The 20571-nt window shown below is 37.0% G+C and overlaps 1 protein-coding gene across 4 annotated transcripts in view; it reads left to right on the forward strand.

The window, feature by feature from the left end:
- Window positions 1-20571, forward strand: part of EIPR1 (EARP complex and GARP complex interacting protein 1) — a 69452-nt gene that overhangs the window by 39340 nt on the left and 9541 nt on the right. For 3 of the 4 annotated variants that reach the window (XR_007375049.1, XM_048935932.1, XM_048935933.1), the window contains exons 5-9: window positions 5255-5354; window positions 7908-8044; window positions 11596-11763; window positions 12986-13153; window positions 13238-13261. Coding sequence is in view for 3 of the 4 variants with exons in the window: in XM_048935932.1 (XP_048791889.1) it covers window positions 5255-5354; window positions 7908-8044; window positions 11596-11763; window positions 12986-13153; window positions 13238-13261 (597 nt within the window). In the remaining variant the exon portion in view is untranslated. The remainder of the gene's footprint in view (window positions 1-5254; window positions 5355-7907; window positions 8045-11595; window positions 11764-12985; window positions 13154-13237; window positions 13262-20571) is intronic. The other variant, XM_048935934.1, reaches the window with a different exon arrangement.

The raw sequence follows: 20571 nt of genomic DNA on the forward strand, positions 1-20571 counted from the left end.
ATTTTTCATTGTTTTTTAAGCTTTAATAACATTAAAATGTACTAATTTGTCATGTAATGCACGCATTGTCCAGATGGAAACTTGTAAATCAGCTATGGTGGTGTTCATTTTTGATCATCACTTCCAATTGCAAATAGTTCAGTAGAAATTTATTTTAATGTTAATTTTTTAATTTTTATTTTATTTTATTTTATTTTTTTACAAAGTAGGTGAAAACGGTTCCTGTATATTGATTTCATGCAACAAATTTACTACCATGCTTCCTGTTAGATTGTGAACTTCTGGAGTTCAGATTGTCTTTATTTATTTTCATAAATATTTACCCAGTACTGAAAGTGTGACTCTTACAGAGGAGAGGCCAGTTGGTTCTTTTTCTTGATATAAACTTGTCTAATTGCCCAGCTGCAGTAAATGGACATGCAGTGAGATAAAGGCGGACACTGAGGCCAACTCTTTATTATTTTGCACTCTCAGAATCACAAAACGGCCAGGGTTGGGAGGGACCTCAAGGATCATGAATCTCCAACCCCCCTGCCACATGCAGGGCCACCAACCTCCACATTCAATACTAGACCAGGTTGCCTAGGGCCCCATCCAACCTGGCCTTAAACACCTCCAGGGGTGGGCCATACACAACCTCTCTGGGCAGCCTGTTCCAGCATCTCACCACTCTCTGTAAAGAATTCTCCCCTGACATCCAACCTAAATCTTCCCTCCCTCAACTTAAAACCATTTCCCCTTGTCCTGCAGTTATCAATCCTTTCAAAAAGTTGACTCCCCTCCTGTTTGTAGGCTCCCTTCAGGTACTGAAAGACTGCAATGAGGTCACCCTGCAGCCTTCTTTTCTCCAGGCTGAACAAGCCCAGCTCCCTCAGCCTGTCTTCATAGGGGAGGTGCTCCAGTCCCCTGATCATCTTTGTGGCTCTCCTCTGGATCCTCTCCCTGTCCGCTCCCTGTCTTTCTTATACTAGGAGCTCCAGACCTGGACACAGTATTCCAGATGGAGTCTCGCAAGAGCAGAGTAGAGGGGGACAATCACCTCCCTGTTCCTGCTGGCCACCCCTCTTGTGATGGAGCCCAGGATACCATTTGCTCTCCAAGCTGCAAAAGCACACTGCTGGCTCATGTTAAGCTTTTCATCTATCAAGACCCCCAGGTCCTTCTCCACAGGGCTGCACTCGAGGACCGCTCCTTCCAGTCTGCATGGATGCCTGGGATTCCTCCGGCCAAAGTGCAAAACTCTGCACTTTGTTGTCTTGAACCTCATCAGGTTCACCCAGGCCCATCTTTCAAGCCTGTTGAGGTCCCTCTGAACCCTCTGAGCATCCTTTCCTGCCACCGTGTCAACCACTCAGCTTGGTGTCACTCTGCTTTTCCTTTTTAAAAAGTCTTCCAGGGTCACCAACATTTCGATGACTTAAGGGGAAAGCTAACAGTTTAGAGTATGTACTTTTCCTGTGTCATTAGAACACTTGCGTTCATTTGTGCAACAATTACGTTTTTCCAAATGTAAAAGTAATGTTTGGAACCAGAGTGAAGTACAAGGTAGGTGTCTCAAGGTCTAATCCAAATGAACCTTTAACTTTTTCATTCCTCTTAGCAGTGTCTTAACCAGAAAAGGTACCTAAATTCCTCCATCTTAACTTTCAGGTTTTTTTTGGGTAGTGGTGTTTTTTATTTTACTTTGTTCTGAGCACTTGAACACCAACATATACATTGCTGGACGAGAATTTTGAGACAAAGCATAGCTTTTATGTACTGAACGATTCCTTCTAACAGCATGGATGTCAACAGGACCAAAAAACGGCCAGAACTATTTTAATTTTTAAAATGTGGCCATTCTGTAGAGCACTTGAGAAAGGCATAAGAGTAGTGGACCCCAGGCTGTGCTCTCTGACCCTTATTCTTAGAAAAATATCCTAGTCATCAGATACCATCTTTAAATTTGAATTATTGTATTGTGAAAAAGGAAGGATATTTGGATGCGTAATAGATTAATTTTTCTGATGGACTACATGGAGGCTGCAGGATATTCTGCTGTATAGTAGGATGTTTGCTTATATATTCTGCTTTGCAGTGCATGAGAATTTTCAGTTGAACAAAATTTTTCTACTTAGAAAAACAAATAGCCATCATTTCTGTAACTACATTTAAGTAATAGTTAAAGCTTTCTTTGTCCAAGATATTATGGCTGACTTCAGCTCACACTGACAAAAGTGTACGTTGCTTTATTTTTCATTAGGCTATAGTGAATAACTTTGAGTTCTTCATTTGTAAAAGTTCACTGAGTTAATAAAAGATGATGTTCTCTGTCTTTTTAGCATAAGAGGACTGTATTGTCTGTTTTACTTGTACATTTGAGTGAATCTTATAAATTCTCTTCTTCATTAGGAAAGTGTTCTCCACAGGATTTAATTTTAATTTTTAAATTTATTTAAGCCAAAAGCTACTAGCTAAAAGCTAATCTGAATCATCAGGTGTTAGATGATAACGAAACAAGGTTAAAGAAAACACACACAATTCCTTGTCTGCTGCTTATAGAGTCTGTAAAGAGTAGTGGTGAAGTTGGCACTCAATTTCTGAGTGGCAGCTATGATTTTTACAAGTATCTTGTCCATTTCTGAAAACTAAGCATCAGCAGCTGTTATCACATTCAGGAAAATGGTATTGCCCAGTTTCTCTCTCCTTTTTTAAAGATTATCACCACTTCTGCTTTGTCAAAAATAATTAACAAAAAAATCTAGAATGTATATGTTGTTTTGAAAGTAAGTTGGCTTCTTCACTCACGGTATTATTTTTTCCCCTCTTCCTTGTTTTGTGTGTTTAACATGCAGTCATTAATACTGTACATCTGAACATGTTATGAAGAGTCATTTGAATAATCACTTAAATTATAGAATGTGGATGATCATTGCAACCACAGTCTTAAAACAATGAACTTTCATAACTGATAAATTAAATAGGAGTGGAATGGGGATCTCACAAGGACAGTGTTTGTGCCAGAGACCTTTTCATTCTAAGGAATGTCAGCTGGATTATAATTGGCTCTAATTAGCACACTATTCAACTATAAAAATTCTTTACCTTGAAGATCATTGACACTCGGAGATGTGAAATTTCTTCCCACCTTTGAAAACTTCAAAGAAACTGCTTTCACTATAGCTTTTTTAACTGAAGACTGAGTGGTCAGTGTAGGAAAGAAGCAAATATGTCAACAGGCATCAAGAATATTGATCTCTGGCTAGAAGAACTCTTGAAGAGTTAATTGGTGAAATCTAGTCTTATTGTGTTTAATTGAAAGAATATCTACATATAATGACACCAAAAACTAGTGTAATACTTCCAGCAATATACAAGAGAAATGGGGGGGAGTAGGGGGGAAGGTGTAACTAAAAATAATAATTATTAGAATCTTGAAGATTTCTTAGCTGTTCATTCAAGATGATGATTCTGACGTCTTTTAAAATTGATAATCCCAAAAGTGTCTTTTTTTTTTTTTTTTTTTTTCCATGGTTCTGTCTCCTCAGTCTGGCTTCTCTTTATTGTTTCATTCATCTGTCTGTAAATCCAAATACTTGTATCACTAAAAATACTGCATTAGAAGTAATGAAACTGTTTGTGGAAGAAACAGAGAGTATTTCGAGTGGAAAATCATAGCCAGGGTTGTGACTGAGGTTGTGTATCACTTCTTTCTGTTTCTTGTTCCTTGCTATTTTCTTTGCTATTATTTTGTATTTTAAGCTTGGATGGAGTCCCGTGGGTTGGATCTGGGGCCTTCCAGGTCTTAGGAAGGTAGAAGTGATACAGATTTGGAGATTATACTATGAAGGCTCCTGTATTAAGTGCCAAGGTAGGAATCTATCCAGTGGCTGCCTCATCTCAGGCTTGCTTATCCAGGGGTGCATCTATTCATGCAACCCTGTTCCATCTTTTCAATCCAAAGACTGACCTGATTCATGGAAGAAGTTAGACAAGAAAATTTATGTCTAGTGATATTCTAGTCATCTCTTGAAACTTATCAGGAGTTTTTCTTCATGTGTGCCCTGAAGATGAGAACAGCATGTCAAACAAAGTTAGACCAAAGCTATTCAGAGATTGGAGGAAGTTTCTCACAGAATCACAGAATTGTAGGTGTTGGAAGGGACCTCCAGAGATCATCGAGTCCAACCCCCCTGCCAAAGCAGGTTCCCTACAGCAGGTCGCACAGGTAGGCATCCAGGCAGGTCTTGAACATCTCCAGAGAAGGAGACTCCACCACCTCCCTGGGCAGCCTGTTCCAGTGCTCCGTCACCTCACTGTAAAGAAGTTCTTGCGCACATTTGTGCGGAACTTCCTATGCTGCAGTTTCCAGCCGTTTCCCCTTGTCCTGTCTGCATGATATTCCCTACTGATATCAGTTGCGATCTCTATCTCTTGCTCAATTTTTACAATTATCGAGTACAGAAGCCTGTTCTCATCAAATGACAAGTATTATCCTTTTAACCTTTCTGTTATCTCCACCAAAATGTTAGAGTGTTTGTGTATGTGCTTAACTGTACTTCCTGTACCCACTGGTAAAGTGTGCTGCTTCTCATAGCTTGAAATAGAGGACTAATGATTTCTTCCGTTCCTTCATGTATAGCACGAAGATGGAGAATCACAGGTAAAGTGTGTGTTAGAACTGTGATGACAGCCTCAAAGTGGAAGAGGTTTGCATCAGAGCTCTACAGTTTAGGATCTTTGATGCACTTCATGGTTTTGAGCTAAATTATTTGTATTAAGTGCATGTCAAACTCTTTGTTCTCTGTGTATATGCAAAGTGATTTGTGTTACAATGACAAAATCATTTTTCATAAATCAGTATATGGGACAGATAGCAAATGAAATATGGATTTTTGGAACAGGTAGGCTAGCATCCAAGGAAGCTGGATGACATTCCTTTTCCAGACAAATTTTGATCAAAGATCTCTTAAGAGAAAAAGGGAAGGATGCATATACTAGAGCTGACAAAAATTCCATAATCGAGCCTTACTTTGTATCATGCAGTTTAAATAAATGGCACTGCAATCTATGATGTGTAGAAGTTGCAGGTTTTGCAGTTAAAATATGAGCCATTTTCAGCTGAAGGAAAACACTTGTTAAAGTCATTTAGGTGTTGAAACTGATCGGATCCACAAAATTAAGATGTCTTTCCAGTTCAGATTCTAATTGGTTCTAATGGTTCATTTTTTGTTTGTTTTTAATTGTATTACTTTATTATTATTTTGTTTTACAGTGTTATGTGGGAACCAATGGGAGATGGTAAAAAGATCATTTCTCTGGCTGATAACAACATATTACTGTGGGACTTGCAGGAAACTTCAGCCAAAGCTGTGGTAAGAATTTTATTTTTTAAGAAACGATAATATACTTGAATGTAGCATGAACAGTACTCGCCAACCCCAAATTTTCTCATCTTTAACTACTTGTTCCCTGATGACTTCAAAAGTATCTTGTCTTTAGTGGGTGCTGGGGGAAATGAATCAAGTGTCAATTGACTTGGCAGTTTTTAAGAGAGGTAACTGAGTATTTTTATCTGTTGCTAATGGTTAATTATTTTCTTTTTACTAGAATTGCCTTTTCGTACTGCTTCTGAAGTAAAGCAGTGCTGATCTGATAAACATGTGTCAGGGAATACTGATGATAATAAATTCAAGGGTTTTCTAATTCACATGATAATAGATTAACCAATGTTAGTTAATATCTCACAGTCCTGTATTTCATGTTTAACTTAAAACCCTTGGATGTAGATGTCACTTAAATTCCCACGCTTACTTTGCACTGCTTTGAGTTCTTGGTGCTAAACAACAACGTTATTCAAATTGATTCACTCATTTTTTTAAAAAAAATTAAAAAAAAAAACAAAAAAACAAAAAAACTGTTTTGTCTAATATTCAGCTATTTAAGTAGTAAGGTTGGTATGGATTTGTCTCATTTGATGCCTCTTGTTCTGGAAGAGTGAATGAGCAGTTAGTTTCTTGCACCCATGCTCTTAATTATTTTTTTTGGATAATTTCTATACTGGTTGACTAGAGGTTAATGATTTTTATTTTTAAACAAAATATTCTTTTCTGTGTCCAGATCAGTCCTTACGAGATCCAAATTCAAAGTAGAAGATGGTGTCTTAGTCCTTACTGATGTTTCAATGAAGTACTGTAACTGGTGGTTTCATTATAGTTCACTGAAATCATTTCTTCAAGGCTTTTTTCAGATTTATTTCTTTTGTAAAAAATATTTCATTCACTGAGGGTAAAAATATGCAGTTCTGTTCTGATCATATGGCATTGCTTAACTGTTGTTTGGTTTTTTTTTTGTTTTTTTTTTTTAGAACCTATTTTTTTTATTTCAAGTCATTGTTCTTCTGTAATGCTAATATTTTATCATACTTCCCTTTTACAGCCATTAGTGCCTTTACTCACTGATCCACTTAAGCACTTAAGAACGTTGTTAAATCCAACTATATACTGATGACTATTTTACATTCTTCTACATTTTTTTGCTCCATAATTTTTTCCAAAGTTTTATATATTGAAAGAGCTAATTCTGTTTGAAAATGGACAGCAGTCTTATTCACTTTCTCATTACCTACCATAAATCACTTTTCTGTGTTTTCAAAATACTGCAATGAATTGTTATGCTGTCTCATACTAGGCAGAATAAATCATTTGAGATTGGTGGTACCTAAAATATGCCTTTGTCATGTTTTCCTTTACTTTGGATAGTCACATAGTCAACTTTTCTGCTTTTAAAGAAGTGGGATGGATTGTGTTCATGCTCACTTGGGAATTTTACAGAAGGATTCTTGCTGGCTTCCTTCTGTTACACAAAGATCATTTATGTATGAAAGTTCTTTCATTTCTTCACTGTCCTTAGCTCTCCATGTTTTTTGTTGCCCTCACATAAAAAAAAATATATATATGTTAGTATCCGGGTGGAGATCGAACAAGAATCCAGTGCTTTAATCTGCCTGTATGGAATGCCTCTCAGTGAAATGCTTATAAATATGAATATTACATGCAATATGACCAAATGTGTCATATAATAAAGTGCTCAGGCACTTTAAATGTGTAAGTTTAAATCAGGTTAAAATGTAGTTACTTTGCTTTTCTTACCCTCCCCTCAGCTTCTATACATTACTAGAAATGCAGTTAATTTGCAGTGACTGCATATTGGGTTTTTCCCCATGTTCGCACAAAGTTAGAAGGATGACAATATTCTTTACAACTTCAAGACAAAGTTGATTATTTTATACCTTCTTTTATTAACTGTATGGAGATGTACAGATATCTGTTCATGGTATGCGAGCCTTGTTTTGCAGCTGAAACCTTTTAACTCTTATAGATTATAGATTTGTATCTAGTGGCTTCTATTATTTTAATAGGCATTTATGTGATGACATGAGCACATGCGCCTTGATTATTGTTTTAATGCTGCTGCATTTATTCAAGAGCTTTTGATGCTAATTCTTTTCCTGCAGATAAAATGTGGCATCTTGACATGGAAAAACATGTATTTCATGAGTCTTTTATAGCTGATTATGAAATTGAAGGCATATACTTATTTGCCAGTTTAAGACAGCTACAAATGACTGCAGTATGTCCATATTGTCTGTACGAAGTTTCAACATGTACGGATTTAAAACTGCTTAGTTTAGGTTATTAAGAAGTATAGTACTTCTTAAACATTGTACTGTGTAAGCCTTTGTAAAAATTACTTTAGGATACAAAATCAATTCTATATTCCTAGTTTTCTCCAGTTTTATACTAGGATTTTGAAATTCTATTATGCCTGAAATGTTAGGCTGTTGTGCAGTGTTCTGTCCTTAGTGGAACTAATTTCACTTTTTTTTTTTACATTTAGACACATGCTAATTTCTTTTTTTGTGTTAGCTCTCTAGTTCTGCAGCCTTAGAAGGGAAAGGACAATTAAGATTTACTTCAGGACGGTGGAGTCCACACCACAATTGTACACAGATTGCAACAGCCAATGATACCACTGTTCGGGGATGGGATACACGGAGCATGAGGTAAAGAGCAATAGGACAAAAAATTTTCATCAGGAGGTGGATTTTTTGTTGCTCCTAACTTTTTTTTAAAAAGCTGTCAATTGTAGATGGAATGTTTGGGATTGCACAGCTGTGTATTCACAGTTCAGTAAGGGGTTTTCAGTTATTTCCCTCAGCTCCAATTCTGACTTGGATATTGCATTTTACTCAACTGTGTACTAGTCTGGAGATTGTTCAGTGCATAGGCATTACCTGAATGAAGATGTTCTATGTATCAACCTGAAAACCAGGATGCAGCATCAGTCCTGAGTATGCTATGAGTTGTCTTCATAACGTACTATGTAAAGCTAACTTTAATCTCTGAAGGTAGTTGAGAGTGATTTCACTCTTCATTTTTCTGATTTTAACAATATACTATACTGTATTGAAGAAATGTATTCTGTATTGAAGCACACCAGTCACATGAAACTACAGAATCCATCAAAATCATATCACTATCAATTAATGCTTTGAATCTACCTGATAAGGTGTTTTCTTTCCTATTTGGTTGTGGTTTTGATAACTAAAGGAGTGATTTTGTGCACATCTGTTGTCATGACAACTAAAGCCTCTGCAAGGTTTTTTTTAGGATACGCTTTGTCCCTTAACATGTAGTAATTAATCATTAAACTGAGAAGACTGATGTCTTCTAATAACTTTTGTTGCTTTAGAGTGGGATGTCTTCAAATTTAGTTCTGTGGTTCCTGCCAGCTCAGGGGTGTTGCAATAAATCCCTATACTTGCCAGCTTTGTATGTTTCTGCTTTATAGATTTGTTTAATTTAATTAACAAAAGTTAAAAATACAAATATAATGATTAAATTTTTGAATGCCTGTTTTTGTATTTGAAAGTTCTGTTCTTTATCCTGTAAAAAGATATATAAAGGTATAACTTGATACGTATGTGTGTGTTCTCTTTTATGAAGAAGTAAGGTCTAAGGAGAAATGTGAGGTTGTTCATTTGTTTGTAACATAGAGCATGCAGGACCCTAAGATTAAACCCTGTGTTTCTAATTAGATAGTGTTAGATGTTGTGAAGTCTGCTTCATGTTCTGTCTTATTAGAGAATAACATCTCTATCTTGTTTTAAATAACTTCTCTGAGTGACTTTGTAACAAAGATAGTCCAGATATTACCAAGATCTGCAAAGAAAGGGTATTTGGTTAACAAAAGCAGACCCTGGAATTCTAGTTGCTTTATCTGAAGGTCATATTTCACTGCTCTTGAACAAATTCAAGAGAACTAGGCTATGTCAAAAAGCTATTTGCAATGTACTTGAAAGAAGCGTGCAGGATTGTCTCATCTCCAATCACACTGTAATATGACTAGAATTATGTGAATATTTGATGAAGACTAGCTTGGCTAGAAGTTGGAGTTTAAAGCCAGAGATATATAAACCATGGCAGTATAAAACACACACAAAAAAAATCAAGGTCAGAAAACTGCTATACCAGCAAAGATGGGAAAGGAGCTTCTAAAGCATCTTGAATAGCTACTTCTGTGAGAGTACAGTTAAGATAACTGCAAGAGAGAGTAGATAGTATTGAAGGTAGCAAAGAAGGAAAGGAAAAAGCAAAAAGGTTGGCAAGAAGACTGTTGGACTAGACTACAAAGCAGTAGATCATTGGGAAACTTAACCAGGCAAAATGTCACGAAGCAGAGGGGAATAACAACTAGGCTGAACGAATTTGTAGAGAGAATTATATCAGGGAAATTCAGAGTCCATAAATAAATTCAAAAAAAAAATAAAAATGTTAGAATATGAGAAGAGAGTATAACTAGTTGGAGAAAAGGTTTGTGTGGCCTGGTGTAATCCTACTAATCTGTAGTGCAACTAGGAAATTGAATGTGTGCTGTATTGCTGTAGGTAAGATGATAGAGTGAAAAAGAATACTTGGATTTGGAAAGGAAAGAGACTGATCAAGTGGTCAAACTAACAGTTCAGTTAGCGTATAGGCCTTCATGGTAAGCACAACTGAATGCAGGGTAGGCAGAGAATGGAATTTCTTTTTAAAACTTCACACATTGCCATGAGCAGTGCAGTCAAGAACAAAATAAAAAAAAAAAGTTAATAATGAAGGGGAAAGTGTTTTATATTTGAAAAACAAAAACAAAACAAAAAACCAAAAAAAAACAAACTCATAAAGATGTTTTAGGAAATGAAGAGGAAGTGTAAAATTCTAATGCCAGAGTAGCTGGTAGAAAGGCATACCTGAGCAATATCACTGATCTCTCAAAATTTGGGCAGAGTTTTGAAGTTGGCTATCTGAATGATATCATTTATCCCAGGTGACTGCAATAGCTAATGGGAGAAGGATTACTATGTGTGATTTACTTTGAGTTGCTTCTTATGGATCTTCTTGAGGGTGGGAAAGCTTTGCAGAAGGATCTAGATAGCTGGATTGATGGGCCAAGTCCAGTTTCATGACATTCAACTGGATGCCAAGTTCATTTGATTCATAGCAACTCCATGCAGTGGTACAGACTCGTGGAAGAGAAACAGAAAGCTGCCCAGCAGAAAATGACCTGGGGATACTCGTTGACAGCTGGCTGAACGTGAGCCAGCGATGTACCCAGGTGGCCAAAAAGGCCAATGGCATCCTGGCCTGCATCAGAAATCAGGAACGGACTGCCCCTTATATGCAGCACTGATGAGACTACGTTTCAAGTAGTGTGTTCAGTTTTGGGCTCGTCATCACAAGAAGGATATTGAGTTGCTCAAAGCACATGCAGAAGAGAGCACCAAAGCTGGTGAAGGGACTAGAAAACAAGACCTATGAGGAGTGACTTAGGGAGTTGAGGTGGTTTTGTCTTGGAGAAGTGGAGGCTGATGGGAGATCTCATCACTCTCTGCAACTGCTTTAGAGGACACTGCAGTGGAAAGGGTATTATCTCTTTTCTCAAGGAATAAGCGATGAGATTTGAGAAAACCATCTCTTACAGCAGCTGAAGTTTGTATTGGATATTAGGAAGAATTTCTTTGCAGAAAGAGTGGTGAAGCATTGCAGTGAGCTGCCTGGGGAAGTGGCTGAGTCCCCACCCCTGGAGGTATTTAAAAGGCACATGGATGTGGCACTAGGGGAAGTTGGTTTAGTGATAGGACTTGATGATCTTGAAGGTCTTTTCTAGCCTAGATGATTGTGTGATTCTAAGAGCTAGACATAATAAATATAGAAATGGTAAAACAACTTAGGGATGGAGAAGGTGTAATATGAACATACTGTGGGTTAGTAACAGATATTTCTTATCGTTGCTACAGTGCTGTGCTAGAATCATCTGGATCTAATATTTATCTTTAGCTCCAGAAGATCTCAGTATAGATAAGTAAAAAGGGAAAATTCAAAGCATGCTGAGAAATCTACACAAGTCTCTGCAGTTAACAGCTGGGGTTTCCCCAGACTGTGCACTAGCAGTGAGAACTTGAGGTTTGCGGGTGTTAAGGGCATTATGCAAGTTTCCAGGGAAACAGATTCTTGTCAGTGGAATGCAGCTAGCTTTTTATAGACCATTTAATTTTTTTTATGTGTTTTACAGGCAAATATATTCCATAGAAAATGCACATGGACAGCTGGTACGAGACCTTGACTTTAATCCCAATAAACAGTACTACCTGGCTAGCTGTGGAGATGACTGCAAGGTGAAATTCTGGGACACAAGAAATGTCACTGAACCAGTGAAGACACTAGAGGAGCATTCCCACTGGTAGAACAAATTATCTACATGCTGTGTTGTGGGTGGATAGCTTGGATAATTTATTCAGCTATTTATTTTACTGTTTAGGAACAATGCAAGCTATGTTTTTGCTACTGTGGATAACATTTTTCTGCACGGAGGAAAGGTTTTAACTCATAAATGTTACTTGTGTGATTGTAAATAAGAAGTTTAGGCAATCTTACTGTTTAATTGGGAAGAAGCTGTTGTTAATGCTGGGGAGATTGGGTAGGCTTTTTGAGAAGCACAGCACAGAGGTTGGCTTGTAGGATCCAGATGAGATGCAGCTGTACCTGCCCAAGCTCAGCATGATCTGCTGCACCTGACATGTGGAAAAGCACCTGAGCTGTTTTGGTTGCAGCAGCTGCCATCTGTCCTTCCAGTGTGGAGTAGTAGATATGTCAGCCTCACTTTTTTCACACTCTTGGCATCCTGTAAGCCAGAGCAAGTCAGTCATTTTTTTCTCAAATTACATATTATGTATATTATATATATTCTGTGTACCCTTTGGCCTGTGATTGGAGTCAAGAGAGAATCTTGTCTGAAACTTGCAGACTCGTAAGAGTAGATGAACAGTTTGTATCTATGAAATATGAGTTATAGTAACTTGCCAAATAGATCTGAACTCTGAAGCTACTTTGAGGGGAATGAAGATGAGAATTAACAGGAGGAATTCTTATATGTGCTATTTTTTTCCTGGAAAATTGAAAGGAAAATAATGAAACAAAAACTATAAAAACATTTAGTATTAATTTATTATATGAAGTATCAAAATTGAAGATGAATATAATCCTTATTTTATTTTAAAGTCTATTTCAAAATTTATTGTGAAAATGTTTGAGCTTTTTGTCTAATGGGTAATTTCTAATCTGTATTTTGCTTGATTTTATATTTTTAGAACCTAAATATTTTTCTGGTGTATTAAACAGTAGCCTTGCATATATCCTCAGGGAACTCACTGAATGGTATTTTTTTGTTTTTTGGGATTTTTGAATTTTGAAGATACTCCAAAGAGAACAAATTATATAGAAATGAAAAAATGAAAAAAGAAAAAACTAGTGGAATAAGACATTTCACTTATGTGTACTTAGCACGTTCAAATCAAAGATGAATTTTTAATCCTATTTTAAAAATGGAAATCTTTTTAAACAACATTGATGCACTCACAACCTGCCAAACGTGGCCTCTTGTTCTTTCTGATTTATCTTCTTAGGGTCTGGAATGTCAGATACAATCATTCTCATGATCAGCTGATCCTTACAGGAAGCAGTGATAGCAGAGTTATTCTTTCTAATATGGTATCAATTTCTTCTGAACCATTTGGACATATGGTAGATGATGATGAACTGAGTGACCAAGAGGAACAACATCAAGAAGAGAAGTATGAAGTTTCCTAGGTTTTATGCATATGCTTATAGTTTGTCTTTTTGTTAAAGTGGTTAATGTTCTATTTTTTGCTAACTAGGATTTTTGTATACAGACCTTTCAGGTAAGTAGTTCTAATTAATACTTCTTTACTCACAGTCATGGGTGGAATCTATTCTTTTTATCATATCAGCACTATCACTGTATTTGCACTGGTATAAAAAGGGGATGGTGATGCTGAGGACCAGTCCTAAAATCAGCTGTATGAGTGAAAAGATCACTTTAACGGAGCTCTGGATCAAGTCATGCACACACAATAATCTGGGTTAAAAGAGGGTGTTTTGTTGTTGTTTGCTTGTTTGTTTTGGAAGAGAGAGTATGAGAGTGTGAGAGAGAACTGTTCCAAGCAAAACAGAAGTTTGCTTTCAGTTATCTTGGTAGAGAATAAGGCATGCAGTTGTATGTGTGTTGTGTATTGTACACATTTGTTCTGGAGAGAATGTTGTAGGAAGCAATGCAACAAATGCTTATTTCATTTGTGAAATATGATATTTTTTTCCTCTTCTGTATGAATATACATAGCTCTGTAGAGCTAGCATGGCTAAAGGTTTTTCAGATTTTGCAACTAGTTTACATGGTGATCTTCAGCAGATTATTTCTTTGCAAAATTAGGATAATAATACGGAAACTCATGTAAAATATTTTGAAGCCAACAGGCTAGTTTATATTTTTCTATTCTTTGCAACTGTGAAAATGTATGTATTTCATGAATGCATTGAGCAATCGTTCTGATTAATTTATTTTAATATGTAGAACTGTCTGCAGTGGTATTGGTGCATTACCTCATGAAGTTTTTTATTTTTTCATAAAGAACGGTGAGATTAGTTGAAAAATAAGGAAATGAGAAGATCACTCTTTTACTCATGTTCTTTAGGTTTTTCACTTAAACTTTTAAATAATCTTCAGATTACTTTTGTAGTTGCACTTCCAAGATTGCTCTGGCCCATTTCTTAATACGATGTAGTTTTGCTCCAACTAGCTTCGACACTTTGGTGTCACATGAAGGTTTTGGAACTCTTTTTGCTTTTATTTTCTTCCTCTTTTGATTAAATAAGGAAGCTATCTCATGTATAGGAGTGGTTAATTTTAAACATACAAAATGTCTTTAGAATGAGTCTTCTTTTGGGTTGGATACTTTCTAGATTTTCAGGAAGTTGCTGTATCCCTACAGGGTTTGTTTTACCTTGTTAAGAGGACATGTGGTTCATTAAGTAGCACAGAAATCTTGAAAAACAAATTCACTTTTTAAGTGTATCTTGAAATATACTAGGAAGAGGAAGTATCTGTAAAGCTGGTATTTCCAGACAGTCACCTTCAGACTGAGCAACCTAATCTGTACTTGATATTTCAATCTTCTTTCAAGAGAAAGGAGAAGAAAGCTATTTCCTTATAAGATATCTATATATTTTTTTTTATTTATGACTGAAACAACTTGTAATAATTTGTGTAAGAAAATATTTAACTCCTTGGGTTAAATATAAAAATGAAGAGTATATACCACTTCAGACTTAAAAGGGTTTTTTCTTTACCTAGCAAAAGTCTATATATTTAAAACTACTGACTCATAATAATATTCTAAACAACTGAGATGTTTGGGATTCTTAAGACTCAAGTTATTTTTAATATATTAAAGTATTTTGCGTAAACTTTTATGTTTTAATGTATTTCTCTTCTGAAGGCAAAAGTGAGTAACATGTTATTTTAACCTTGCATTGTGCAATGGCCTAGAATTACGAGTCTACTCATTTATTCTTGATAGCTTTCCTGCAGTAAATACCTGCTTTTTAAGAAAATGTTTGTTCAGTAATGAATAGACAGCACACAAAAGTTGCTGTCTTCTATTCCTAATAAGAAATTTCTCTTTGAAATTTCTCTTCTGTGTACTTGTCCACATACATGCAAACACCTTGAGAGTTTATATGTCCATCTTGTGTCTCATCTTGGAGACCAGAACACACTTTCACAAGCAGTGTAACTAGGACCTTACATGAGGATTTTTTTTCTCTTGTCACAACTAAGTGACCTTCATGACTGCTGATACAGATCAGAGAGACTGGTTTGCTGTCCCTTTATTGCTTTTTTCACTGCTACTGGTGTTACTCTCATCAATCATACAAATGGGAGAACAGCCTTCCTGCATCGTATCAAAGGTCTCACTAGCCTGTATCATAGTGGCCAAGAGGAAATGTTATAAAAACAGGAAAACATGATATTTCCCCTGGGTATGCTTTCAGTCCTGGAATGTTAGCAGCTTAAGGGACTGTTTCCGCTTTCTGAATCATCTTTGGAGTCTTCTGATTTTTCTCACTGGCTGTGCTTTTGATTGTTCCAAAACATGCAGTGCATACGCTGCCTTTGTGAAATGCATCTAGGATGAGTATGCCAAGTATGTTGTGTCTTTGTGCTGAATAAGGAAAACCTTCAGCATTCTGTCAAAAATAGGTACTCTGATATGTACTGGGGAATACCAGGTGTTAAGACACTCCACTTCGTAGGATGTGTAAAGAAGCTGGGCCAAATCTGGTGCAGTGCAATTTCCAGGTATAGTTTTCCCCTGTTATTTCTTTAACTAGAGTATATCTGCTGATAAATTCATTTTGTGTTGTAGGACAAATATGAAATTTGATATTTAAAAAAAAAAAAAAAAAAGCATTTCCTTCTTTTAAAGATGAAATTTTTGTGTAGAAGCAGTTCAGAAGGCTGTTTTTCATGTAAGAAAACAATATTTATAATAAAATGAATGGCAAGCTAATATACATAGAAATTGTGTTCTAGTAGAAAAATCTCTGAATTCTGAATTAGTGAACAGAGTAAAAAAGGAAATAGTGTGCCCTCTGAGCTTATCTGGAGCAAACTCTTACAGCTGTAAAGTTGTGCCCTCCAGCTAAAGGGAAAGGGCATCTACTGGGCTTGTTTCAGAGTCCAATGCATTTACTCTTCTGGATGCGTTTTGGACACTACTGTTTGCTGCTCTGTTGCGTCGCATCTGTTTCAAGTAACTTTTGTGTTAAGGAGGATTTAACTTTGACTGTGATAAGGAATTAACAGTTTTTGGTGACTCTGAAAAACACTTTATTAAACATTATGATGACAAAACAGAATCTCTACCTCTGCAAACGTAAGTGGTTGTTAGCATGAGCAGTAATTGGAAATAACAGCTCTCTACATGAAAACAATTATCCAAGGCTTAACAGGCTTCTCTCTCAAGTCAGTAGTGCAATTAACCTCTGTGTTATATACTAAAATGAAAACTCTTCTCCTTTTGTAGATGAGGATGGTAGGGGTGGTGTTATGTGAATAAGGCTATAAAGAGAAATCAGTCTGGTTTCAGTGCTGCCTGGCACAGGTCATAAATTTATGCAGGATGTAGGTATAGATTACACATTGCTTAATATAAGTGCTTGATGACATAAAAGCTTGATGCCTTGTCAGTTGATGCAGGCAAGAACAAATACAAGAAGAGAAAAAGGTACTTAAATCTTTGAAATAGTACAAAAACTTATGGAGCTTTTCAAGGGCTGGAAAGATTTTAAAGTAAGGAAGAAAATAGTTCATCAAGCTTGCCAGGCTTAACAAGTGATTAGTAAGGGTGCTCATCAAATAAAATTTGTCAGACTTCTCTATCTAGGAATCAGTAGTCAGAGCAATCTGTACCTTTACCTCATTGAGAGCTTTTATTTATGGAATGGATGGTTTCTCAGATAAAACTGTGTAATAATAATATTTTTAATTATGTTATGTATAGAGTATATTCATTAGATCTGTGATGTTAGTCTCTGTAAGTGCTGAATGTTAAAGAGGCTCCAGCTGTGGGCCCAGGAAAACCTCATGAGGTTTAACAAATGCAAGTGCAAGGTGTTGCGCTTGGCTCTTGGAGGCTCCCATTATTAATACAAGCTGGGGGATGAAAGCATTGAGCACAGCTTTGCCAAACGGACCTGGGATTCTGGTGGGCATGAGTCTGTAGAGTGCCTTTGTAGCCCAAAAATCCAGCTGTATCCTGGGCTGTGCCACAAGAAGCGTGGCCAGCAGGACAGGAGCAAGGGAGGTGATCTTGTCTCTCTGCTCTATGCTGGTGAGGCTTCACCTGGAGTCCTCAGTGCAGGAGGGACACAGACCTGTTGGAGCATGTCCGGAGGAGGGCCATGGGAGTGATCCAGGGGATGGAGTGTTTCTCCTGAGAGGACAGGCTGAGAGAGCTGGGGATGTTTAATCTGGAGGAAGAGAAGGCTCTGGAGAGACCTGAGCAGCCTGTCAGTATCTAGAGGGAGCTATGAGAAATGAGGAGACGGACTCTGTTGCAAGGTGTGTTTTGACAGGACAAGGGGAAATGGTTTCAAACTGAAAGAGGGGAGATCTAGATTAGGTAGATATAAGGAAGTTTTTTATGATAAACAGTGGAACAGGTTGCCCAGGGAGGTGTTGGATGCCCCATCCTTGGAGACATTCAAGGTCAGGCTTGACAGGGCTCCAAGCAGCCTGATCTAGCTATAGGTCTCCCTATTTGTTGTGGAGGAGTTGAACTAGGTAACTCTTACAAAGCCCACATAAATAATTGAATTATCTATGTAGGAAAATGGTGTGCAACAATAAAATCTAAGCTATTTTTTGTGTTCCCCTCGTATTTGCTGTCACCAGCATCTTTTTCTGTACAATCTTTTTATGCGTACACTTTTGTTCTTCTTTTTAAGTATTTGTTTCCTTGGTTAAATAAATGTCAGTGTCGTAGCTGTTGAGTGCATACCTTCTTGCATTAACCAAATTGTTTAGTATCTGAGGGATTAGGAGTCTGAGTTCATTCGTTAACAGATTTAAAAAATATGCAAAAGCTGTACAAAAATTCATCAAGAGTAAATAGTTTTAGCCCTGGGACTTGGAAACAGAATAACTTTTAAGTATCCTAGATTTATGTAGAATCAAAATCTGTATCCTCAGCCTAGTCTTGGATTACCAGAAATGTGCTTGCATTGCTAAAATGCAAATGAATCTGAGGTGTTTTCTTGAAAGACTCAGCACGGGATAATGTGATCCATCTTGAGGAGATGAGAAAAAGAAAACCAAACATAAACTACCTCTTCCTTTCTGTTTTTTTTTTTTTTTTTTTTTTTTTTTTAATTATTTTGAGCAATCTTTCAGGGGCCCAAAATAAATTCTGTTCTTTTTTCCCCTTTGCAGAAGCCTTTTGGGTGTATTGCCCATTGCAAAATTGAATGACATGTCTGTTTTCTCTCATAGTGTTTGTAAGGAATGCCTCCGGACAGGTTCTTTCAGATCTTCTGCATTGTTCCTGAGATATGTGTTATTAAGATATTTTCTTCCATCTGATTATCTTCAATAGTATCTAGCTCCTTCACATCAACTGGTCACTTTCATAAGGATTTTCTCAGATTCTTGACAACTTGAAAAGCTGCCAGTCATATGCATAAGAAGACTAAAAAAAAAAAATAGGTCTTACCTGCTTAAACATCAATAAAAGAAAAATGATCACATATGACCTGAAGGAACCACATGTGATAGTGTACTTTCTTTTAAGGGAAGACAAGAAATGGTCTTCTTGAGTATGAAAGTAAATGTTATAGACAGTAGTAAAGATCAGTTAATCTTTGTAGTTATAAATGGCAATACCAAACTGTATGTTTCTTTCTTAAACACTCATTCCACTATGAATTCTGTGAATTAAATTAGGTGAACTGTATTGTTTAAATAAAACGCTATTAACAACTGGGGAACATACAGAAATTAGTGCATATTTGTCCTTTGTTTACCCAACCTTTGGTTAACTGAGACTCCTGGTTAACTGAAAGTTGGTCGTGTCCCCTGACAGCAGTATTCAGCATGCATTACTCCCTTGCTTTTCCAGAGGGACATTTGAAACCTTCAGAATAATGGAGTTCTGGATAAGTGGGTGAGCACTGCATGAGGCACATTGCTGTCTAGGGACGTGACCAACTTTCAGTTAACCAGGCATGTCAGTTAACAGGAAGTTAGAAAAAGCACTGTGGGAGATGAAGTGTCTGCGTATGTGTGTTTATTAGCTCTCTGCTGTTAGATGGTTTGTAGTAAAGTATACATTCAGGAGAACTGCAGAACAGATCTTCTCTTTTTAATTAGCCAGAGGCTGTATGTTGTTTGTGCCAGCACCCTTTTTGTTAGTTGACCTTAAACATAGCATAAGTAAATGATAATGGACCTTGGAACTAAATATCTGAAGCTATTCTGTAGTATCAGACTGTATTTGGTTTGTTCATTTAAATTCAATTGAATTTTAATTGCGATGTTAGATTCACAGCTGGCTAGGTGGACCAGTGATATCCTGCAAGCAATTCAAACATAATGCTGTGTGTGCTTTGTGATTGTAAGGATGCATATTTTCAGAGGGAAGTGATAAAGGGCAGAGAGTGATCAGCACTTCATTTCTGCAGCAGCACTATCTGTTTAAATGATTGCTGTTTGCAAGGCCCTCTGCCTTTTCTTTCTGTTGGGAGGACTGTGGTTGTAATACGACTCTGTTTCAGGGAGGCAGGTGGATGCTGATGGCCGCCAGGCAGGAGTGATTCTCTATGGGGGAAGGGAGCTGTAAGGTCTTCCTGCAAACTCACCTGCCCTGCAGCTACAAAACAAATGTACTGTGGTGCCCTTAAAGAATAGAGTGGCTTTGTGTCTGGGGAAGAGAAGGACTGCTTTCAACTAGCAGGGCATAGCCATTCACTCTTGACTGGTTTGAAATTTGAAGACTAGCCTGAATCAGTTTTCAAATATTTTCACTGCAAAAGACAGTAAGTCTTTCTCTCATGATGATGTAGATGACTAGGAACTTGGATAGTGAGAGGTGAAGTATATGGTAATAAGTGAGAATTTGCATTTTTAGTGCATCTGGTGTTACAACTCTAGGAACAGGAAGAAAAAAATTATCACATTTGGAAGGGTGCCTTTATATCCTTTGTGTTACTCTGAGTTGGTCCAGGATTGCAGCATAAGAGAGAGCACAATGTCAAGGACCAAAACTTCTTATCTACCTGCTCTCATGTAATAGATGATATGCTTTGAATAATTCAGTTGGCAACAAGGAAGGTGGACCGTGATGAGAGAAAAGCTGTTGATTAAGGGAAAAAATAACACTTGTCTTTTAATGCCTGAAGTATGACAGGAAGGGTGGAAGAGAATGAAATGCTTCAAGTGGGTACTGAGACCTGCACTGAAGTTGAGAATGGCGTGTGTTTTCCCTACAAATGAGTTCTTTATGCTTCACGTGACTGTGTTATCTGAAATGTATGTATGTGCAGATATTAGGTGTAGAAGGTGAATCCCTTCCTTGAACTCACACTACTGCACTGTTAAATAGAAACTTGTGCTCTAGATGTTAGTGACACTTAA

The sequence above is a fragment of the Lagopus muta genome, chromosome 2 (assembly GCF_023343835.1).
Source record: "Lagopus muta isolate bLagMut1 chromosome 2, bLagMut1 primary, whole genome shotgun sequence".
Taxonomy (NCBI): domain Eukaryota; kingdom Metazoa; phylum Chordata; class Aves; order Galliformes; family Phasianidae; genus Lagopus; species Lagopus muta.